The 23,520-nt window shown below is 39.3% G+C and overlaps 6 protein-coding genes and 4 non-coding genes across 12 annotated transcripts; 3 read left to right on the top strand and 7 right to left on the bottom strand.

Moving 5' to 3' along the window:
- The first annotated feature begins 205 nt into the window (after positions 1-205).
- Positions 206-2,571, top strand: LOC112183545 (pre-mRNA-splicing factor ATP-dependent RNA helicase DEAH1). Its single transcript, XM_040515337.1, has 2 exons — positions 206-2,307; positions 2,418-2,571. Exons 1-2 carry the CDS (start codon positions 237-239, stop codon positions 2,432-2,434), a joined length of 2,088 nt encoding a protein of 695 aa, XP_040371271.1. The 5' UTR covers positions 206-236; the 3' UTR covers positions 2,435-2,571.
- Positions 2,572-4,345: 1,774 nt separating this feature from the next.
- Positions 4,346-5,972, bottom strand: LOC112190735 (60S ribosomal protein L31). The gene is made up of 3 exons (XM_024330213.2): positions 5,835-5,972; positions 5,574-5,685; positions 4,346-4,821 (listed from the first exon to the last, which is right to left on the bottom strand). Exons 2-3 carry the CDS (start codon positions 5,654-5,656, stop codon positions 4,542-4,544), a joined length of 363 nt encoding a protein of 120 aa, XP_024185981.1. The 5' UTR covers positions 5,657-5,685; positions 5,835-5,972; the 3' UTR covers positions 4,346-4,541.
- A 638-nt stretch (positions 5,973-6,610) lies between these two features.
- LOC112191027 (zinc protease PQQL-like) lies at positions 6,611-13,610 on the bottom strand. Of its 2 annotated transcripts, none has more exons than XM_024330553.2 (21): positions 13,337-13,610; positions 12,699-12,945; positions 12,500-12,625; positions 11,987-12,124; positions 11,761-11,895; positions 11,386-11,643; positions 11,168-11,305; positions 11,008-11,077; positions 10,709-10,922; positions 10,359-10,464; positions 9,505-9,738; positions 9,120-9,284; positions 8,880-9,029; positions 8,713-8,804; positions 8,341-8,422; positions 8,141-8,224; positions 7,939-8,055; positions 7,741-7,851; positions 7,462-7,542; positions 7,126-7,317; positions 6,611-7,032 (listed from the first exon to the last, which is right to left on the bottom strand). In XM_024330553.2, the coding sequence occupies exons 1-21, from the start codon at positions 13,543-13,545 to the stop codon at positions 6,961-6,963; spliced, it is 3,021 nt and encodes a 1,006-aa protein (XP_024186321.1). In that variant the 5' UTR covers positions 13,546-13,610; the 3' UTR covers positions 6,611-6,960. The 2 variants fall into 2 exon arrangements, with proteins under 2 accessions (XP_024186321.1, XP_024186322.1); XM_024330554.2 differs by having other exon boundaries at positions 12,699-12,940; positions 13,337-13,475.
- Positions 13,611-13,769: 159 nt separating this feature from the next.
- Positions 13,770-16,310, top strand: LOC112191029. 2 transcript variants are annotated; one of them, XM_024330557.2, is made up of 7 exons: positions 13,770-14,165; positions 14,299-14,384; positions 14,809-14,887; positions 14,999-15,058; positions 15,226-15,347; positions 15,499-15,570; positions 15,938-16,310. In XM_024330557.2, the coding sequence occupies exons 1-7, from the start codon at positions 13,809-13,811 to the stop codon at positions 16,038-16,040; spliced, it is 879 nt and encodes a 292-aa protein (XP_024186325.1). In that variant the 5' UTR covers positions 13,770-13,808; the 3' UTR covers positions 16,041-16,310. The 2 variants fall into 2 exon arrangements, with proteins under 2 accessions (XP_024186325.1, XP_040369911.1); XM_040513977.1 differs by lacking the exons at positions 15,499-15,570; positions 15,938-16,310 and adding an exon at positions 15,449-15,478.
- Positions 16,311-16,494: 184 nt separating this feature from the next.
- LOC112191028 (histone acetyltransferase type B catalytic subunit) lies at positions 16,495-20,280 on the bottom strand. The gene is made up of 10 exons (XM_024330555.2): positions 19,527-20,280; positions 19,304-19,345; positions 18,553-18,662; positions 18,362-18,430; positions 18,206-18,244; positions 18,048-18,124; positions 17,876-17,936; positions 17,713-17,794; positions 17,443-17,603; positions 16,495-17,358 (listed from the first exon to the last, which is right to left on the bottom strand). The coding sequence occupies exons 1-10, from the start codon at positions 19,603-19,605 to the stop codon at positions 16,696-16,698; spliced, it is 1,383 nt and encodes a 460-aa protein (XP_024186323.1). The 5' UTR covers positions 19,606-20,280; the 3' UTR covers positions 16,495-16,695.
- Positions 20,281-20,459: 179 nt separating this feature from the next.
- LOC112191030 (60S ribosomal protein L28-1) lies at positions 20,460-22,605 on the bottom strand. Its single transcript, XM_024330558.2, has 4 exons — positions 22,457-22,605; positions 22,169-22,332; positions 21,889-22,052; positions 20,460-20,799 (listed from the first exon to the last, which is right to left on the bottom strand). The coding sequence occupies exons 2-4, from the start codon at positions 22,314-22,316 to the stop codon at positions 20,659-20,661; spliced, it is 453 nt and encodes a 150-aa protein (XP_024186326.1). The 5' UTR covers positions 22,317-22,332; positions 22,457-22,605; the 3' UTR covers positions 20,460-20,658.
- Positions 21,072-21,163, bottom strand: LOC112191042. Its single transcript, XR_002932758.1, has one exon. It is a non-coding gene; the product is annotated as a small nucleolar RNA R24 (small nucleolar RNA).
- On the bottom strand, positions 21,346-21,437 carry LOC112191040. Its single transcript, XR_002932756.1, has one exon. It is a non-coding gene; the product is annotated as a small nucleolar RNA R24 (small nucleolar RNA).
- LOC112191041 lies at positions 21,646-21,737 on the bottom strand. Its single transcript, XR_002932757.1, has one exon. It is a non-coding gene; the product is annotated as a small nucleolar RNA R24 (small nucleolar RNA).
- Positions 22,606-22,644: 39 nt separating the features above from the next.
- Positions 22,645-22,716, top strand: TRNAP-UGG. The gene has a single exon. It is a non-coding gene; the product is annotated as a tRNA-Pro (tRNA).
- Positions 22,717-23,520: the final 804 nt, after the last annotated feature.

Consider the following 23,520-nt stretch of genomic DNA (forward strand, 5'->3'; position numbering starts at 1 on the left):
TGGTTTAGGTTTTTAGGTTTGAGACTCTTCAATTCTGAAACGGAGAGCAAACGGAACCGTGAAACATAATTGAGAATTCTGTCAATTTAGCAGCTGTCCACATGTCGCTCGCGTATTGGTTGGGACCAGCATGTCAGCATGACACGTGGTGGTGCAGGACCACTTAATAATTTCTCCTATATATAAAACCACCGTAAGGCCAAGAAGTTTCCAGTCCTTTGAGATTTGATTTTTCAATGGAGAGCGAGAGCAATCTGAAGACGTGGGTCTCCGACAAGGTAATGACCCTGCTCGGATATTCTCAACCCATAATTGTTCAGCACATCATCGCTGTTACAAAACAAGCAACCTCGCCGGCCAGCGTGGTCGAGATGCTAGTCGAATCTGGTTGGTCCTCCACCACCGAAACGGCGTCGTTCGCCCAAGAAATCTTCGCCAAAGTTCCTCATAAAGCATCTGTTCTTGACCAAAACATAAAAAAACCTAGGGTTTTCCGTCGTAAAAGGTATGATCTTGTGGACGATGATGAAGAAAAACAAGAACCAGAGCAAGAAGAGAGAAGGGTGAAAAGACGAACTTGCCCTGAAGATGAGGAAGAGGAAGATCAGAGAGCGAGGGAGCAACTGGAGAGGAATTTAAAGGACAAGGACAAAGCAGCCACAAGAAAACTGACAGAGCCAAACCCTAATCGGAGAAGATCGTCGAGGAATGCTGATCATGACATTGAACGCTTGCGAACACTTTCGAGGGAAGGGTACGTGAAGAAAAGGGAGAAACAAATATTGGAGGGGATTAGAGCCAAGATAGAAGATGAGAAGAAGTTATTCAAACATGAAAAGCTAACTCAAGCAGAGAAAAGCAGAAACAAATACATGGAGGACATATGCAATGTTGTGAAGAAGTATGAAGCTGTGGATGATGATGTCGAAGTCTACCGGATTCCAGAAGCCTATGATGACATGGAGAGTGGTGTTAATCAGAAGAAGAGATATTCTGTGGCGTCGCAGCGATACAAGGATGGAGAAGTGAAGAAGGTTGGTGCACATGCAGAGCAGGTAGGTTGGGAGGATCACCAAATTGGAAAGGCAAGGGTTAGTTTTGGTTCAAAGAATAAAAGGAGAGAAGGTGATGAGTATGAGTTTGTGTTTGAAACAGATATGGTTGAGTTTGTCAAGGGGTCAATGGGGTCAGGGATTAAGAGAGATGATCAGTTTGATGATGATGATGATATGGAAATAAAGAGTAATCAGTTATTTGAATTGAGAGCAAAAACAGCCATGGAGAAGCTCCAGGAGGAGAGGAGAGCATTACCTATGTACAAAATGCGCCAAGAGTTTCTCAAAGATGTCAAAGAACATCAAATTGTTATTATTGTTGGCCAAACCGGTTCAGGGAAAACTACACAGATACCACAGTTTCTGCATGAGGCAGGGTACACAAAGGGTGGGAAGAAGATTGGGTGCACACAGCCACGGCGCGTTGCAGCAATGAGTGTTGCTGCCAGGGTTTCTCAAGAAATGGGTGTCAAGCTTGGGCATGAGGTAGGTTACTCTATTCGTTTCGAGGATTGCACCTCTGAGAAGACTGTTGTGAAGTACATGACAGATGGCATGTTGTTGAGGGAGTTCCTTGTTGAGCCAGATTTAGCAAGCTATAGTGTGCTGATGGTGGACGAGGCACACGAGAGAACTCTCTCGACTGATATTCTATTTGGATTGGTGAAGGACATTGCCCGGTTTAGACCTGACCTGAAACTCCTTATCTCTAGTGCTACTCTTGATGCTGAGAAATTCAGTGCTTATTTTGATTCAGCTCCAATTTTTATAGTCCCAGGAAAGCTTCATGATGTTGATGTCTTCTACACAAAAGCACCAGAAGCTGATTACTTGGATGCAGCAATTGTCAGTACACTTCAAATCCATGTGACAGAACCCCCTGGAGATATATTGGTGTTCCTTACTGGACAAGAAGAAATTGAAACCATGAACGAAATATTGAAGCACAGGACAAGGGGTCTAGGGACAAAAATTGCTGAGCTGATTATCTGTCCCATATATGCAAACTTGCCTAGTGAGCTGCAGGCCAAGATTTTCGAGCCTACTCCTGAAGGGGCTCGGAAAGTTGTCCTTGCCACAAACATTGCTGAAACTTCTCTGACTATCGATGGGATCAAATATGTCATTGACCCTGGTTATTGCAAGATGAAGTCCTACAATCCGAGGAGTGGGATGGAGTCATTGCAAGTCACTCCCATCTCAAAGGCGTCGGCAATTCAGAGGGCGGGTAGGTCTGGTCGAACTGGCCCTGGTAAGTGCTACAGGTTATATACTGAGGACAATTTTAAAAATGAGTTAGATGATAGCACAATACCAGAAATACAACGAACTAATCTTGCTAATGTTGTTCTTACTTTGAAGAGCCTTGGGATCAATGACTTGCTGCACTTTGATTTTATGGATCCTCCACCTGCTGAAGCACTGATAAAAGCCTTAGAACTGTTGTTTGCACTAGGGGCACTAAATAGTGTTGGTGAGCTTACCAAGATTGGTAGACAGATGGCTGAGTTTCCTGTGGATCCGATGTTGTCAAAGGCGATCGTTGCTTCAGACAAATACAAGTGCTCAGAGGAGGTACTTTCTATTGCTGCCATGCTCTCCACTGGTAATTCCATCTTCCATCGTCCGAAGGACAAACAAGTCTATGCTGACAATGCAAAGCAAAATTTTCACATTGGCAATGTGGGAGATCATATTGCTTTGCTAAATGTTTACAATACATGGAAAGAGACAAATTATTCGACACAATGGTGTTACGAAAATTATATACAAGTTAGGAGCATGAAAAGAGCAAGAGATATCCGTGATCAGCTTGAGCGGCTCTTGGAGAGAGTTGAGATTGAGCTCACCTCGAACCCTGTAGATTTAGAGGCTATAAAGAAGGCAATCACTTCTGGTTACTTCCCTCATTCTGCTAGGTTGGAAAAGAATGGAGCTTATAGAACAGTGAAAAATCCACAGACTGTCCATATACACCCCAGTTCAGGGATGGCACAAGTGCTTCCGAGATGGGTTTTGTATCATGAGTTGGTCCTCACCACTAAGGAATATATCAGACAGGTTTCAGAACTAAAACCAGAGTGGTTGGTGGAAATAGCTCCGCATTATTACCAGCTAAAGGATGTGGAAGATTCTGTTTCAAAGAAGATACCTCGGGGAGAAGGGCGTGCGCCATAGATTGTTCCCCTAAGTTGGAATCCTTTTTGTATTACTGTTTTGTACTAGAGAATCACTGTGTATTCTTAACTATTTTTTTTTTTTGGTTTAATTACACGTTTCTGAAATATAATATCTAACTTCTTTTTTCTCATAACTGAAGACAAAGGCCAGATGGAACATGAAGCAGTTTGATTGCATATGTGCAGTACAGATTCAGTACGAGCGATTCAGTTGCGGCATTCACATTGAGATTGTTTTGCTTAGGGATCTGCATCAATGTTGAATTTAATGGCTATTTTTAACCGAACATTTATTTACCCCATCTCCTTTGTTCTTTGATCAACGTCAATATATTTATGCCACTTAAAGCAAAACCTCAGTTGTAATGTAATTATTCACTGTACAGAAAAATATATAGCATGATGTTGATGGTCTCTTTTAAAGTGAGATACTTGACTAGTTAAAGTTTTAGCAGATTTGCTAGCTGTTTGTAGCATCGTAAGAGCACAGTTCATCAACAGCCAGGTATGTGGGTAAGGAGATCCAATTGTATGCAGGTCTGAAGGGAAGGATTATGCCGAGAGCCCGAGACTGACAGTTGACTAGTGCTGTTCGACCTGCAGTTTTCATTTAGAGTTCTCCACATTTTTCTGAGAAAGATTGATCCAGGCGTGAATTTTACGGTTGTAATTGTAACTTGTGTAATCAGGCATCAACAGACAGATTCGCAAATAGACTCCAGTTACCAGATCACTATTGCAGCCTGGTCAAGGATCAGCTCAGGTGCCAAGGGGGAATGGATTCCCCAAATGAAGATTGGTTTTGTTTCTGGCATTTTCATAGGTTTCAAAGAGTGCTGAAAGTGGAGTTTCCTGTGGCTGTATCAACGTATTGATCATGATCATCAAGTTCATTTGATTAAATTTATACCGTTCGTGCAACAGTTATATAAGATATTGCTTGAGCAGCTGACTCAAGTTGAGGCGAATTAGTTTTGTATTTACCCTTTTAAATCCTAAAAAAAATCTAATGGTGAAGAGATAATCAAATGCTTGAATAGATAAGCCACCTGACTCAAAGTAGCACAACTCCTTTTAAGAGTCAAGAAAAGCATAGGCCAGAGAGAAAAATAACCAAAAAAAGAACACCACTTAAAATCAAAAGTACATACTCATCATGAATATTAAGGCAAACAAAATACTCCAAACTACTGAAACAACAAAATCAAGTCTTTTGTTCTCATAACACCCTGAAGGTTTTGCCAAAAAGCTTAATATAATTCCAGTCCGCCTACTGAGTAGCTTACTTGAAACAGACAGTAATAAACTAATCATCCTCTTCAATGACCTTGGTGCCCAAGCCCTTCAGTCCATCAGCTGGGATCTCTGCAACAGTCACAAGGGAGTATAGCTCTTCCTTTGCATCTTCATCATCATTCCTCTTGCGAGCAATGCGAACCCTGATTCTTCTTGGGACACTCCTGATTCCTCTGCTCCAGATTTGCTTGTTCAGCTTCACATCCACCCTGACATCAATTGTTCCCATTGCCTTCTGGGCAAACTTCCTGATCTCTTTGATGGCATTAGGAGCCTTCTTCTTGAATGTGCTGTTATTCACGACAGTACAAGAAAAGAATATTAATTTCTGCCGCTGATATTATAGACTGGAATCGGCAATACAGTTCAGTGAATACATTAAATGCTGGTAATTCCAAAACAAACATAAGAACACCTCAAGAATTTGTACAAACAATCGTGAAAAAAGACGGCAATAACATTGAAAATAAACTGTGGAGTTGATGGATGTAGTTGCAGTAGCTAGTGAAGAAGAGCAACAATGAAGGCAAGAACACACAAATTTCCATGCCAGGGACTAACACAATAAGACTCCGAGACCCTAAATCAACAAAATCAAAACCCAACCCCGGCATCATCAATTAGCACCAGCGCAACAAATCGGGCCCGGCCCCATAGTTTACACTAGTTCCACATAAAAACCATCTCCATCTACACCACTGTCAATCACCCCCATCCACCACAACAGTAAATCTACAATTCTCAACTACATGACTATCACATCTTTTTTATACTTTTTCTCACCAGACACAACAACATCCTCCTCGTTGAATATCTAAATAGCATACACAGAGATATCACATATGAACTGATGCAAATAAGATCCAACCGATAAACCACAAATCAACACTGATTTCAAACAAAAGCGACCATCTTTCGCAAACCCAGAACCACACGAATCCAAATTCCAATCAAACATCACAAAACAGATACGAAGCTAGTAAAAATCAATACAAGCAGTAAAAGCATGGAAGCAAATGAAGAACCGAGAATAGGGATTTACCAGCCATGGAGGCGCTTGTGGAGGTTGATGGTGAACTCCCTGGTGACGACCTCCTCCTTTCGTCCCTTAGTCTTCTCAACCATTTTCACACTCTCCTCTTCTTCAACCCTACCTGCCAAACACACCATCCATAACTCAATAACTATATGGCCATACCCTTAAAAGATTAGATCTTTGAGAACCATTTCATGCGTTCAGATTAGGGTTTCATGTTATGCTTTGAATAGATAAGATGAGAGACAAGAGAGAGAGGGAGGGAACCTTGAAGCGATGCGCAGAATGAGAGAGAGGCGGAAGCGAGAGCAATAACAAGAGACGCTAAACCCTAGTTTATACACCTTTTATAGGGGTCCATACGACCCGCGTTGTCTACTCGTACGACGCGTCGTGTGTTTTGGAATAAGAATACGACGCCGTTTCCTTGTATTTCTCATTTTCTCTCTCTCACCATCTCGTAATTTCTCTCACATACGTATTCCAATTAAATTTACTGTTAAATTTATTTTTTTTATTCAAAACTAATACGCTATAACACACGATTTTTTTGTCAAAATCACTTATTTTTATTTTTTAACAAAAGTATTTTCACCCTTAAATCATGATTCTAAAACAATTTTAGAATTGAAGGAGTTCAAAAATCTCGACCCTATTTTCTTTTGTGATTTTTCAAAGTCAAAAAACTGAGAAAATCTTTTTTTTTTTTTTTAAAGTGATGTACGATCCGGTATATCCATCATCCATCAAAAGACCAATCGAGTGAGATGACCCATCATTTAGCCAACCTAACACTTTCATGTAATTAGAACATTGTACTCGTTTCTTTTGAGATTAATTTCATAACATGCATAGTTGATTTCTTCTCCAAAAGAAATTAAGGGATACAAATTAAATGATCTTCTTCTTTTTTTCTCTCTCTACAGGAAACATTTTCCTTCTGGTAGGCTTGTTATTTGAACAAGATGGTAGCAGTTTCCTTCTCAGTTTTATATAATAACTAATCCATCTTCCCCTCTTTTCTTGGCAAAGCAATGTGACACTACATATAATCTGTTTGGATTAAAATGTTCCAGCCATTGATGCAAAATTAAAGGCCTACCCTTGTCCCAAAATTTCTGTTCCCAATTATATTACTGAAGAGACAATACATCTCATGGAGCTACAAAGAAAATAAAATGCTCCATGTTACAAGCCTCCAACGGGGGCCATATAAATGGTGTAATTTTTCCATCTTACCCTCCTGTATCAATTCTGGTTCTACAGAAATTCATGCTACTATGGACCTCCTCTACGGTTTTGAGATGAGAAGAAGTACCTTCCCAATTTCTAACAGGAACCTTCACACTTCCATTGTATCTAGATCTCTGCTATGTAAATGTCACCTAGGATTTTAGCGCGCACTTCGTGAACGTCTCCACAAGCTAAGACCCAAAACTGCGAGACCAGCAACTGCGGCTAAAATCTGCCAGAACCAGCAAAACTAATTTGTTATACAGCAGTTTAGAAGTAATTTGGGAAAATTAATCCACGAACAAATTTGACAAGAGTTACTCACCTTAGCATCTCTACCAAAACTGGTCGTAGATCGAAAGATTGAATCTAGTAACTTAAACCGAGAAGTACGGGGCATTAAGATTACTACAGTGTACTGTTTTTTGCAAGGATAAGGTAGTATGCTTTGTAATGATAACTGCGCAGTTCTTGGGGTCAGAGATTGTCTAACTTTTAACCGACCTTCCTCTTGAGTCTGCAACAAAGACATGATGACAGTTAATCATTTTGAATTGTTTCCCCGACCAATTCTACCTTAAGACCTCACTTACAACTTTTAGCTGGAACTCTAACTGAGCTTAACAATGTAGTGCACACAAGCATGGTTACAGCGACCAACCTCAAAACAAGTGCCAACATCGCCAGAGTAAATCCTTGACTGGTAGCTGTGTAAAATCCTCTCCAGCCAGTAGTAATTTTCCTGAAAGAGCATAGGCATATCAGCAAGAGAATTCCGAGTGGATATAATCATATCTTATTACATTCATATCTCCCGTTCAGGAAACTTCATATAGTAGGTCATTGTCAATAACAACCTAGTTGAAATATTTAGTATCCTACAATTTAGAATCGAATACTTTCTTAACAACATATGGACCCTATTGTAACAAGAAATCACCTGAATCCCATTTTCATGGGCTCTTTGCTCAATTTCAAGGATGGTTGAGACATCCTCAGCCGAAGGCCCTTCCTCTTGAAGACGTAATATTTCATCCAAAGTAAGGTCGACCTGTTAAATGGCATTGAACAGCTAGTTGACTGACCATTCATTTAAAAAACTAAAAATACGAACATGTACAGCAACAAAGTCACAAACCAGCTTTGATGAAATTTCTGGATCACAAGAAAAATTTATGCTTATATCTCCACGAACATTAGCAGTTCTGGAAGGCTTATTACCGCCAAGAAATACTGAAACACCCACAGTGTAGATCTGCAGCATAGAGGTAAGAGTTGAACCAAAGATGAAGATGAATAATAGAATAAAAACTATCAGGAGTTCAAGGTCATATTTAAACCTGTCCATGCTTGAACCGGAGAACTTGCATTATTTTCGTTTCAAGAAGTTTGCTCAGGAAACCAACAACGTGAATATCTTCTACCTGCCATTTGATGGGTTTTGCCCAGCAAGAAATCATCAGTAAAATTGAACTCCTCAAAGGCCATTTCATGAAACATCACATGTTTTCTAATGCTATAGAAAAAGAGAGCCACGCACCATGGTTCCATTATTCAGCTCCACAGGAAAGCAAAGCTGGACAGAACATTGTTCTTCCACCATAGGGCTGCGCACCACTTCTCTACAAGCACATCCAGTTAGCAGGGGTTTGAATCCAAATGGTAGTAAATACTCAGACATGCAATAACATGTTCAAGTAATACTGTGAAGAAATCTAGGGATATCTTACATTTCAGATAAGTATAGAAATCAACAACATTCAAAAAGAGTTGGGATGCCGCTTAATTAAACCACTATTAGATAATGGTTCTTTTTATAAGGCATCGCTACTGTCTCACATTTCAAACACATTCAACCACCAATATGAATACAATATGTTCTTCCAGTGTGTGTGTTTGTACTATAGTGTACCTTATTATGGTTCTAGGAAAAGTGAATGGCAGTCCTGTGAGGTCATCGCGGTTATATTGCATGAGAGGTTCAGAAGGCTTTGGTATTCCGCCCTGCACAGAAAATCCATACCTGTTAACACATATAAAGTCCAGGCATAGGTAGAATAGAAATGAAACAAAACTTACCAAATACTGTAATATTAAAGGAAGTGCTATAGAAGGATCAATATTCCCAACAATGACCATAGAGAAGGTTGATGGATCCTTGAAACATTTGTTGAAATATTCACAAGCTTTCATTGGATCAACTTTCTGAAGATCACTTATTCTGGTAGGCTGCAAAATGTACAAATTAACCCAAAGTTAAAACTACAGCACACGATATGTAACAAAAACTATAATCAATATATTGTGGGCACATCATACCCTAAAGAAATAGGAGTTTCCATAGTTCAGCTCCTTCACACGATTTGCAAATGCAGTATAAGGATCCCTGTCTTGATTACGGACCATTTCTTCTGCCATTTGCATCACTATTTTGACATCTTCTTCTCCTGGTGTTACATTTGTGGTAAATAGTTGATACACAAGCTGCCAGAACAAATATTACTAAGCCTTTGCAGCTTCAGATAACCTCGGACGGAAATGAAAATAAAGGAAACACAAGCTCCAGCAGTGAAGATACCTCTATGTATGAATTTTCTTAATTTTTTTTTTTAAATTTTATTCTACAATCTACTGCAATCATGTGATCATTATCTCCTACACCTTATGTGCATGCCAGGAGAAAATCAAAAATCATGCAGCATACCTGCAAGGCAGTTTCTAAGTCTGAGGGTGAACAATCACCAGCAAAGGTTCTCGTGTATGCTCCAAGCTTTGTGCTGACTTCGGACCTCTTACCCGCAAGCATATCCATTAGAACTGAAGGTCTATAACCATATACCCCAATTTCTCCTGCAATAGTTGGCCCCATCGAGCAAGAAAAGTACTCACTTTCAACAAGTTCGGATAAACCCCCATATGAGAACCCTGTAAAGATAACCTACAGAAACAAAGTACTGATAAGACTGTATGCCTATGCATAAAGTTACTTCACATATTACACAACTTTCAGATCTTTAGTGCTCCCATAGAACAGAATGCCATTATCATATGGAAAATTTATCTCCAAATGATTGGAAAGGGAAGTATTAGATAAAAGAACTTCTTTTAACCTACCTCTTACCAATCTCATTATTGAAATGCCATAGAGACAAGCGTTAAAGTTGTTAATCAATTGAAGTTGGCATAAATTGCAGCATCACCGGAAACTTTCAAAAAAGAATTTGCAAAGCAGAGCTAAACGTTGAACAATGGTTTGTATTTCCTAGCTATAAACCCTGTCCCCTATATTAAAAGTTTAAGACCTATAGAGGATACCATTTGTTTTCCTGTCATATCCACCTCATCAATTAGTTTTAACATTAATAACTGTTCATTTCATGCATTGCAAGTAGAGTTTTCTTTCTCTTACCCTAGCAGTACAAATTAGAGATCCATTACAATGATGAATATTGTCTTGCGTTCATAACTTCAAGTACAAAGAATTGAGTGACAGATAGACAGTGTTTCCTTGGATAAGTTCTGAACTACAGATATTGCATTGCTGTCATAGAGTTGTACCTGATCATCAAGAAAGTCTGTACTCTTATAGCAAACTCTCATGCCATTCGATAGAATCAATTCAGTAGCTCCAATATTTGAATATTCACATTGCTGCACAATATTCCTGAAACAATAATTGAAAGAGGCTAAGAATACATGACTGCAATATTTGCAAAACAGTATGAAAGACATTACAAGCTAATAACTAGTGTAGAGTATATAAGATTCCAAACTCTGAACAGATGTATCAAGAAGGACGCAATCAGGAACTTTAAATAGAGAAGTGAGTCTCACGCGAACTAGAAGAGCAATAAAAAGCACACGAAAAAAGGAAAACACAAAGCTGAGAAGTAAAGCTCCAACATTACCCTGGTTTAGGCTTTGTGCTAACAATTTCTTCTGGAATATGTTCTTCATCCCATGGAGAAATGATTCTTTCTTCCTCAAGAGCACTGATTTTAGAGACAACATTTTTCAAATCTTCTACTATTGCAGAAGCTCGTGGTTCAATTGTCTTAATGACACAGCTGCATGATGTTTGTAACTTCTCAGCATATTTGGATATCTCTGCTGCTGTTAAATCTACAAAGATAAAAGTTTTGATGAGTAGAGCAATATATTGTCATATAGTTGCGATATCAATACATTTGAATATGCAAGGACTCACAAGGTAGAAGGGTCTTCTGGAGTTGAGCCTCATACTCAATCCCAATAACAGGTTCATTACGGAGAAAATGCTGCCAGAGAAAAATTAAGGTGAATAACTTTTCAAAATCAATACAGAAGTCCTTAACTATGAAAGATAAGAAACTACAATTTGGAAATACCTGTAAATATTCATCTCGCAAGCTAGTTGACTGCATTTGATCGCGTTCCAAATATGCAGATTCAATCTCTGACATCAGTAAAGCTCGAACTATAGACACTTCCCGTTCTGAAAACCCATGTAGCCGTACCCTGGCAACCTGAAACATTAGGTGTTAAAATAATTAGTTTAAAATTGAACAAAATCAAGTAGAGTTCTTGTAATGGATGAAAAACATACCTCAATCAGCATCGACTCTAGGGCCTGAATTGTTCCCTTTTCTTTACAAGATGAGGTCATCATATAAGCCTTCAAGGGATTAACTAGAACATCTGCGGAACTTGAGCATGAGAAAAAGGGTGGATCTTTTCTACGAGCTATTTTAAAGAACCTCTGGTTTAGAGCATAAAGGAACATTGATTCTGCCAGTAAATCCCTATAGTCCCTCACTGTATTCAGCTCAACAGCTGGAGTCTTATAGCTAATAATCACTGCAGACTACAACAAGACAAATTCAATATGTAAAAAGACAAGTTCTACATATATTACTTGCATTTTTCGCTAATGTGAACATCAATTGACACAAACAATATTAAGATGTATTCCTGTACTAACCCCAGTTGCCTCAGATTCAATGAAACAAGAATAACGTGGCTCTTCATGAGATGGAACTTGATATGTTGGTATAAGTGGACGCTCAGGTGCAGAACTTTTATCCCCAAATTGATTCTTTATCAACTCAACTACACTCTGAGATGGAAAGAGAATGTGTTAAGACATCTTGACTACAGACTGGACTTATTATTCAAATGAGAAAAGTAACAATTCAACAACATCTGACCTCAGTATCCGGGAAATCTCCTACAGCTATCACCGCCATATTGCTTAAATGGTACCACTTCTGATAAAATTGCTTCACAGTCTCAGGAGAAACAGTTCGAATTACCTTTTCTAATCCAATAGGTAAACGCTCAGCATACTGCAATCAAGATAGAGTTAAAAGAATAACATAAGTTTGGTAGAAATTGTAAAACAAAAACTAAAAAAGTTCACCTAAAATCATAGTCATCCTCACATAATATAGCAAACTTAAAGAACTTCACTTCAGCTATTACTAGGTTTGCAACATCCTTTTAAGTTTAGACAAAGTTCAAAAATGTCAGTAAGAACTAGTTCCAAGTTGCATGGTGCATTGTGCCATGATAAACTAAAGTTTACATGACACTAGATCTTATACTTAATTGTATAATCAGAATGTTGTAGAAGTACATGCAAACATTACAAGTGATGGCTAATGACGGAATTAAAAATCTCCTGACAAAGTGGTTGATTATAATTATTTCTTAGGCAGTACCTTTGAACCAGCCATCATTAAAAGCCAATGCGCATCCTGCATCCTTCCTGTAGCGTTTCGATTCCCTCTGTACTCTTCCATAACAGCGCCTCTTTCTCTTTCCACATCGTCTTTTGAGACACGAATCTGCACAGTCCCAGTAATTAAACGCAAGTAAAAATTGCTGAGGGTTACTGAACAAGGTAAAAATAGTTGATACCTCAGAACTGAATTCCGCCAAGACAGAAATGGCCTCAGATAATAGTTCATGCTTGTCAACAGGAACAAATAACTCATAAACAGTGTCATCAGCCGATGTCACTGCATTCTGGCAAGCGCCAAATTCTGCCCCAATACTTTCAAGAAATCTGACTATATCATGATTTGTGTACTTCTGAGTAGCACTGAAAGCAAGATGCTCAACAATGTGGGCAACTCCTCGTTCTTCCTCCTCTTCCAAAACTGACCTGCCATGATCCCAATAATATCAAAAACCTTCATACATTCAGGCATACATAAATTTTGAATCTTTCTTTCTGTTCAAGCAATACATTGCTCACTTTTAGCATGTATGATTAAAACCACATTTAATTCTCTTCTGTGTCAATCACATTATCAATAATTCTACACCAAAACACATAACCAAAAAACTTCCCCACATACCCATTACCAAGAAAACTCAAACCAATGCCAAATTAACCAACCCCAAAAGTGAAAAGACCACTACTTCAAGCACAAAAACACAACTCACCCAAGCAACACCAATCAAGAAACAAATATACACACCCAATACAAGATAACGAAACCAAATATCAATTTGAATTATGAACAAAAAGCAGTAAAGAAAGCATTACATACCCGACTTTAACAGCAAGGGCAAGAGCTGCTCTCATTTTGGGCTTAGAATTGCAACGAACATAGTAAGAGAGACCATTATCAAGCCTGCCATAGTCAACTCCGACGGGCTTGTCTCCCAGAACTTGGTCCATCTCTATGTTCACCAGCTTCAGTGACCTGAACCCGGTTTTCTTTACCATGTTTGAACTCCCCCCCGGAAATAAATCCATCACTCTCTGTTTTTTTGCTTCCGATTTCTCACTTCTTCTTTTTTGACACACAACTTAAAATATTAAAACTCAAAACTACGGTGCCTTTCTGTGTGTATAGCCATCAGTTTTCACTGTGGTGGCTGCACCATCATGGGCCTGAGCCCAAAAGTTGTAAACTTGGGTCATCTCTGCTTCAAAAAGCTTGGGCCTTTTCCGGGTCTCCGGTGTCATTACAAGACTGAAGCTTTCTTCTTCTGTTTTTTGGCTAAAGACTCAAAACCATGGCTGTCTTACACAGCTGCGCGCCTTTTCTGCAAAGTCCGAGCATTCCCTTATCCTTGTTTTCCCGCCAGAAACACTGCTCGCCACCGTTTTGGGCCATCGGAGGTCCATTTCGGAGCTGTTATGGTCAGCCCAAGACGAGTGTATTGGTGGCTAAAGCGGGTCGGGGTCTAAAGTTGGGGACCCAGAAAGGGAGTGGAGGAGAAGATGGAGGCTTTGGTGATGAAGGTGAAGATGGGTTTTCGGGTCGGAGTGGGTTTGTGGGGAGAGGAGAAGGGAAGGAGTTTGATCGAGACCCTGAGTTTGCTGAAATAATGGGTGCTTGTCTTGATGACCCACAAAAGGCTAGGTCCAAGGTGAGCCCTTTCTCTGCAAGATTGAGCTTGCTTAGTTGGGAATGGTGGTTTTAGATTGTCTCTTTTACTGTTTTGGTTTTGAGTTTTGAAGGGTTTTTATGTGTGAGTTTGAAAGGGTTTGACATGATTGCAGATGGAGGAGAGGTTGAGGAAGAAAAGGAACAAAATATTGCATACAAAATCGGGGTCAGGGGAACCCATGAGAGTGGTATTCAATGAGTAAGTTCAGATGATGTAGGAGCAGAAAGCAATTTGTTCTTCTGAGTTTTAGTCCATTTTCTAGCTTGTACCTACTGTGATTTTTAACATAAGCAAATGACATAATGGCTCTTCAGAAGTTTGTTTTAAAAGAATCAATATGAGCTTTCTCTTCTAGGTGAGTTTGAAAACTGTACATGTCCGTGTGTGTGTGTGTGTGTGCCACCTGATCTATTGCTATGCCTTTTGTGCAATATGTTATAAGTTCAACAAGAACACTTTGTTCTCATGCCTAGAACTAACCTCTACCAACTAATTTTGATTGGTCATGTATTGTTTTGTCAAGATGTTAGTCTTGTGTGTTCAATCACAGCTATAACAATGAAGATCATCATTGCATCTCTTTTTTTAACTTTTTCTTGGCTCTTGGCTTCTGCTCTACCAGCTTTGGTTTCTCAAATTCATACATATGGTTCGAGTTCTACAACATTCCATTGGAACAAGATGTTTCCTTAATCTCGGATGTAAGAAACTTATCTTAACTTGATAATACATCCCTCTGTGAATGATATGAAGTAATTTCCTTTCAAAAAAAAATGATATGAAGTAATTTAGTTGATATGGCTTGTGTCCAGACTATTCGATCGTGGCACATTATTGGACGCTTGGGTGGATGCAATTCCATGAATATGCAAGTAAGATTACAATCCATCTTTAGAATTTCAGTAAAAATCTCTTGTAGCTGGTAAGCCATGCATATATCATTGATGACTTTATAGCAAGCTTCTTGCTTGGAAAATAAAATGCGAGTTTTTGAGTTTTGACCCTTATGGACTCACCCACTGAACTGTTACTGATGCAGTTGTCACAATCCCCTTTGGATAAACGACCAAGTTATGATCCCATTCAGGGAGCAAATGTGACACCAACTACATTTTACAATATTGGAGATCTTGAGATTCAAGACAACTTGGGACGTGTTTGGTATGTAGCTCATCGTGAATTGTGGAACTGTTATATTCCTTCACAATTTCAGGCTTTATGTTGATAGTTAGTTATATGCTGATTCTCTTATACAATTGAAGACAGAAGCGTAGATGGTTCTCACTCACCTATTGGATATATTTATTGACAGGGTGGATATCGGTACTAAAGAGCCACTGATACTGGATGTTCTGATAAATGCATTGACTCAGATAAGCTCCGAGTATGCTCCTTAAATCCCTATATCTTCTCTGTTTCTTTATTCACCTTTCTTCTTTCCAACAATGCAAACCCATATGCATAAGACATGGTCTTTTGAATCTACTGCAAACATAGTCATGTCGTAGTAATAAGCATTTCCAGAGACTAATAGTTGTTAATTGTTGATTCCTTCACATAGTTAGACTTTTTGATGTGTGAAGGACAAGTGGGAATATAGTCAGACATTTACATAAGCAGTGACATCTAGGATTTGTGTTCTTCTCTCCTTTCAGCCAACTGTTGTCCTGTTTTACTTATTGTTTCTTTGATGCCGGCTAGGATTGAAATGCTTCTAAGGCCTCTATTTTCTCAAATTTTTTTCTGTGCAGCTTTGTTGGAATCAAGCAAGTGGTGTTTGGTGGAACTGAATTTGAACACTGGAAGGAGAACATGACATCAGAGGAAGTTGGTTATACTGTTCACAAGATTTAGCCAATTTGCTGTGCATCCACGATCTCTAAATTAACGCAATCATTCATTGCGCTCAACATCTGATGATTGAGGAACCAAGACCAAGTACTAAAGACAAGTCAAGAATGCAGATGCTGGGAGTACCAAATCAATGATTATTTAGGATCCTGTACCCCATGTTCCGATTGTCAATGTATATGTAATATTGCTTAAGAGAAAAGTTAGCGAACTCTAAGGAGACACAATTCAGTCCAGTAATTTAGCTTGGAAAGGATCGATTTTTGACAAAAAGAGGAGTAGATTTTGCAAGTTTCTGTTCCAACATTTGCACTTAGTATTTACTTTTTCTCCTCTTTCTTGCCCGAAGAAGCAATATATTTGTAAACGCAAGCATCCTGTGCCATTTTATGGCTCTTGGCTCCAACAGTAGCTATCAAAACAACTTTTCTTTTTAAAAAAACAACAGAAAGGTTAATTAATTAAAGGAAAGGCATTAGCTGCTGAATTTCTTGAAAGTAATAGAGTTCTTAAAAGTATTCAAAAATAACGAAGTACAAGCATAGAGCTCAATTACAACGCAAGCCTCTGTATCCGGCAACCTACCAAGTCCCAACCACTCTAACCCTACAGATTGCATTAAGGTATCACATGCAAGAGCACCGAAAATCGGACTCAATTAAGATGACTCGACAACGCTTGTGAGATGCTGAGATACTTTCTCTGCTATTGATTTGATCTCATTCACTCTCTCATCAACTAGCTGCTGGAGTTGTTCCTCCTGATTTGGTTGATTTTCATCTACCTGAACAGTACTAGTAGCTTCACCAGCATTGGACTTGAACATAACAAATGACATCTCCGGTATGTATTCGCTTGGAACTTCAATTACTTGCTTTCCACCGGTCCCAGATTCTTTTCCGATGAGATCTTCCTTCATGCGATTAGAAACAATGCTCACAAAATCCTCCATGTACTTGTCCACTGGATCGAGGCCAAGATAGATGAAAACCTCCCAACATTGAAGAAATTGTTTCTTGTTGATTTTCAAGCTTTTCCTCACATCCTCAATGACTCTTGCGGTTGGCATCAGTCGAGGGATGCTCGTTTTCTTTGACAGTTTTCCTCGTGTCAGATTTGAAACAGCCAAATTGACTGCATTGCGAACAGAATCTAATTTCTGAAGGCGTAGTACATCAACACAAGTGCGTACATGTTGAAAGTAGTCCAATGGTTCTTCTACTGTGAAGTCATAGATGTCTTCAGATACTGCAACATGATTGAGAACCTCTAGAATGTACCGTCCATAACCCTTATGCTGGTAAGGAGGCAATACCAGGATCTGCCAGAAAAAAGAGGTGTCATGAAAAATGGCTAAGCAAATATAGCATGCATAACAAGTAACTGATATTGGCAAGGAGCAAACCTGGCTAAGTCGCAACCGAGAACTGTCAGGATAATGATAAAAACGATACAGAGCTGTAAAGCCAAGCAATATATTGTAGATGTCCCCTTGCTCATCTGTTTTCTTCTCGACCAGGAGATACAACTCCCAACTTGGATCCAAAACATCAATTGGACTGGCACCTGATTCAGAAAACAACACCAGTTAAACCTTAAAGTGACATTCTGCCACTGAAGCAACCCCCACCAAACAAAAAGAAAACAGGAACTGTTTATTAGATAGATAAATTACCATCAACAAGAAGAAAAACAAGAGGAATCAAGCGACTGTAGAGGGGTCCAGCAGCTGTCTTGCCCACAACCATGCGAATAACCTGAACGTAATGCTGTTAACAAATGCAAGACAAACTTCTGCTTTTTATCTATGACAGACAAGTTTGGCAATAAAAAAACACCTCCACATCAGAAGTAGATGAAGCCTTGTGCTGCAACACCTCCCCATTTGAGATAATGGATCTGCAAACATTTCACAGATGAAATTCATGGAGATAAGTATATAACAAAAAACTGAAAATCATGACTATAAACTTATATTTGATCTGAATATACGAATCCACAATCCATTACCTAATGAAATTTCTCTGAGTTGAGAAGGTTTGAAGGAACTCTTCTTGACTGTCAACAAGGGTCTCACCAAAAACTTTCTGGAGAACACTACCAAGTATCATTAGAACTAACAACATAGTAAACTGAACTGGTGATATAAAATGGTAATCAATGTATACCTCAAGAGCTGATTTCAAATCTGTGATCCCTTTGCCTCCCTGATAACATTTAACACAATCAGTACAACATACTTGACAAGCACAAATAGAAGCATACCAATAGCAAACAGATAGATGCAGAAAGAGATAAGAGTACAAAAAAATGACAGTGCTTACATCAGCTGTGCTCTCAAATGCAATATCAGCATATGCATCAAACGATATACTGCTAACCCATATGGTAATCTGCATTCAATAAAAGATTACAAGAAGTTATTCTCAATCATATCATTCAAGCTAAAAAATCAATATAGATTGATTAGTTGCAGCGACACAAACTTCAACTGACAATAATGGATAAGAATTACCTTCAATCCTTTGTAACCATATATCTTCCCATCTTCCTCAAAAAAATTATTCAAGTCAACTGGATCTAAACAAAAACTGTTTGGAGCGCCCACCTCTTCTTTGCTAGAAACTATGGACAAAGAAATAAGATATGAGTTAGAGGAACTTGAGAATAGATAAGACTAACAGCATGGAATTAAAAACAATATCATATATAGTCATTAGGAAACTCCCAGCACGGGTTATTCATTTATAATTCGTGATTTGTTAACACCATAGCCAAGTGGAAACTCAAGTTTCTTTCCAGAATAAGCCCCAAGGATTATATCAAGAAAATCAGAAAAGCAACTCACAAATCATTCACATTCATTGACCAGATCCCAACCCTTTCAGATTGAGAAGGTAATTTGTAATTATTAATCAACGAGGATACAAAAACCATACAAATATTAGTTTACTATCACAACAAGAACTCATCATTTTGAAACACATGTATAAAGCAAAACAATAGCATCTATTCGGAGACTGTTCCATATAAATCTCTCAGATCTCGGATATTAGTCCAACCCAAAGACCACAAAGGGACCAGCAAATTTCGGACATTATTACCACTAATACTTATCAACTGAACTGGATTTGACAAACTAACCACTGTAATTACCAAGTACCAAACAGCCCATTAAGCAATTGTTCAAGGACAAAATAGTAACATAAAACCAAATCAGCGAAAAAGGACAGTAGCATCAACAAAATTGAATCAGATTATCATACCCAGGTAAATCTTGATGCAATCTTTGGCCTCCACTCCAGCATCTGCTCCCGAATCCATGAAAACAAACAAAAGAAAACAAGAAATTAGCTTCGAAACAAAAGAAACAGCAACGGAGACAAAATTAACGAGCGGAATTCACACAAGTGGTTCAAGAAATTAAGGGGGGGGGGGGGGGGGGGGGGGGGGGAAATAGGTCTGAAATTGAAAATTGAGAGGACTGACCGACGCTGGAGAAGCCGACGCGGCGGCGCTTCTTAGGCTCGAGAGTGTCGTCGGCGGCGGGCGCTTTCTTCTGGCCCATTGGTTGGTTGTTCGGGTTAGGGTTTTGGGGAGCGGGAAACGAGAGCGGGAAAAGTAGACTGTTAGAAATGGAGGCAATTGGGGATTTAGGGATATTTATAGCATATGCTGGTGAAGACAAACTCTGACGTCTCACCTCTCACGCGTATCGCACGTCATGTCTTGGGCCAACACGGGCTTTTGTTTGAGGCCCAATCCATAAAAATCAGTAGGTTTGGACTAGGGATGGCAATGGTGTGGTGATCTCGTTACTGAAACACTGATAGGGATTTAGGGTTCCAAAACCCTGATACCCCAAAATTATTTCCGGCTGCACTTAGGTAAACTCCATCCACTTCCCCATTTGGCATTAAGAAAGTTGGGATCTCTCTATGTTTCGATTATGATGTGACCCGTTAATCATATAAACCAAAGTGCTTACAAGGCTGATTTCCCTCTTTGTTTCTTTAGGCCTTGTGTCTTTCATTTACCATTTACCAACTACCAGCCATAGAACTCGTGACAAATGTAGCTATTTACCAACTACCAGCCATAGAACTCGTGACAAATGTAGCTGCACCTACTGAAGAGTAAAACTCGCCAGTTCTAGCATCAAACTTGGGTGGAACTGAAAATGGGTTCGATCAAACTTGGATTTATGTATCATCGACATCAGTTTCTCTTTTCACTTTGTGTTCTGAACCAACTCAATAATAGGAGCAACCGTCTCCTACAGCCACGTGGATTTTTGGGAGTCTATGCATGCAACTTCATAGGGGTTAAGTTCATTCTTTCATCAGGCATGCAGTCAAAATAAGGTTAAAATCAACAGTATCCTTGTGAAAATAAAAGATCATAAAAGCTTTTGGTCAACAATGAAACAAATCACGCATCAACCACTACAAAAACTGTCCGCAGGTCTCCAAAAACCAAATTGCAACATATCTGAGAACTACTTGTTCAGGTTTAGCAAAATATTCAGCAAAATAAGTTTGCACATTCATGTCTCTTCGAACCCGAGACATGGAAACTCAAGACTCTGAATAAAGACTGCATGACACATTTCCTCAATATTTCACTGCCTTCCGTACATTCTAACAGCCTGCCTATTCCTCTTCTTGGCACCAGATTTTGACACCTTGAGACTCCTGTAAACCACACTGAGCCTAGCAAGGGCTGCTTTCTTCAAATCTGGTCGGTAAAAGTTATCAACCACCTGGAACAATTAAAATATAACATTCTGTAAGTGCTTGCATGAAGACAAGTATAAAATTTATTGCAATAGACAGAAATGCAATTGGTTCACATTTCAGTCACATCACATTTCATTCACACTTTAATCAAAAGTTCATTTTCATGCAACCTTCACAGACCAAAAGCTACTTAAGACAATCTAAGAGATTGAAAAGTCACAGTGAATACACATACATAACGTCCATTTTCACTCACTCAACAAAACAGGCACGGAAGTACGTATTTAGGACAACATGTGCTCAGAAGCCAAGCGTAACAATTCAATTGCATCGAAGATCCAACACAAAGTGAGATTTTCTTACATGTTAGCTGCTCATCACTGCTAATAAGTATGTAACTGCTTTTTTAAGACAAAATGCAACTGCAGCTACCGAAACAACTAGGTAGAAAAGAAAAAAAGTTGAGGCATGATTCCCAACCATAGAAAACACCATCATAACTCATGCCAACTCTGAGTGCTCAGAACATTTGAACATCCAAAGCCCTAGAACAAATTAACTGAAGCTAGAGTGCTCAGAAGCCAAGCGTAACAAATCAATTTCATTGAAAATCTCACACAAAGTGAGACCTTCTTATATGTTAGCTGCTCATCACTGCTACTAAGGAGTTACAAACTAACTACATAAATACTAAAAGGTCACAAACTGAAGCCACCTAATACACACAAAATTAATCACAACAGCTGCTCTAAAATTCAGGAAGCCGGCCAACAAACTATAAGAGCAGCAAAATGCCCCAGTATACAAGACATATCAACCATTATGAGCAACAATTTCATCCCTTACATCGTAATCATTAAAATTAGATGCCTGCTCAGAAGCCAAGCGTAACAAATCAATTTCATTGAAAACCTCACACAAAGTGAGATCTTCTTATATGTTAGCTGCTCATCACTGCTAGTAAGGTGCAAAACAGTCACACATCCTAAAGTATGTGTAGATTAGAAAACTAAACGCATCACATTCGGCATTGTTATTAGCGTTCATTTCATTCTAGACAACAACAAATATGCATCAACAGAGCAGTGAATCATAAATCCAGTATTCGGTACCTGATTGGTAACAGCCTTGGCCATGCGAGGAAACTCCTTCCTCATGACAGACTTGTGAACCAGACTGGCCGGCTTGTTCTGCTTCCTGGTCTTAGTGGTGGCGAGCACCACCGACTGGTCTTTGCCTCCGGGCTGAATACTCACAGTCTTCTTGTTCGCCAAACCTAATCACCATTCAATCCAAATCGAATCACAACAAAATCACATATTTCTAGGGTTTATTATTATCAGACCAAATCAATCCTAGGGTTTGTTATTTTCTCAGGGGGAGTGAAATTACCGGAGTGCTTGTAGGAGTGGAGGTTGCAGAGGTTGTTAGGCTCCTTGCTGAAGCGAACGCCGGCGTGGCTCCGGCCAAACTGCTTGACCAAGAAGGAGTTGTTCTTCTTGACGATCTCCCAGATCAGCTGCCCTGGAACGGTGGCCATTGGAACCTAGCAAAAGCTGTTTCAACCGATACAAATGGATTATTAGATAAACACAAGACTAGAATCAGAGAGTTTGATTTGTTACAGTGGAGAAGGAAATCTGAATCGAAACCCTAGAAATGGTGAAGAAGAAGACTTACTTCTGCAGAGGGTTTCGCAGAGAGAGAGAGAGAGAGGGGGGCGGGGGGGTAGTGGAGGCTCCGGGTTTACGAGTTGGGAAGACCTTATATAGGTCGCGACTGCGATTAAATACAAAACCCTAGATAATTAACAAGAATATAACGATAATGCCTATAATATTATAAAAGCCAATCAAACCATTATCACCGGGCGTTTGGTCTAGTGGTATGATTCTCGCTTTGGGTGCGAGAGGTCCCGAGTTCGATTCTCGGAACGCCCCCTTGGTTTTTCTATTTTTTTCTTTTTTTCTTTTTGTTATTACTTCTTTTGTTCCTTTCCCAAGTGTTTTATTTATATATATAGGATAAAAGTGTCCTAGAAATGAACAATTGAAAGAATTTGAGAAATGTACGGTATGTACTTTCCTTATTTATGTTTTCTAATTTTATTATGATTATGACCAGAGACAATAAAAGAGTCAGTGGAAGAGGATTCCACCCAGGACATAGAAAGTGTAATCATTACTTGTCCGATTCTCTGTTGGGATTGGTAGACCTGTGGAATTAAGTTTCCTATGATTAATAGGACTAGGGTTTAGAGTTCCCAATAGGACTAGGGTTTGGAGTCCCACGTATATAAAAGGGCATAAGGCGCAGCAGTATAGAGACCAACAAAAAACTCGATCAGCTTTCGACCTAGAATAGCATACATATAGAACACATATAGATCAGCAATGATGACTGAGATCCCCCAAAAAACGAAGGAAGAAGAATCCCAATCTCTGGCCGGAAACAAGAATTTCTCGGAGGAAGATAAGTATGATGAAGACATAATTACTTCTGAGCTGTCAGGTTATGAAGACACGAGATGGCCAGAGTACCAGCTCTGTCAGATCTTCGACTTGGTGATTCCGCTCGCTGGTCCTGTTGACAAGTTAAAATGGTTTCAGTTGGTTTGTGGGCTGTGTGGTTGTGTTGTGGGTTGCATCCAAGAGGGTTCTAACTTGCAGGATTGTCGTGCCACCCATCAACATGCATCATGCCACCGCGATGTTTTGCTTGACCTTCCTACAGGTATTAATCAA

Source organism: Rosa chinensis, chromosome 2 (assembly GCF_002994745.2).
Source record: "Rosa chinensis cultivar Old Blush chromosome 2, RchiOBHm-V2, whole genome shotgun sequence".
In the NCBI taxonomy this organism is placed as follows: Eukaryota; Viridiplantae; Streptophyta; class Magnoliopsida; order Rosales; family Rosaceae; genus Rosa; species Rosa chinensis.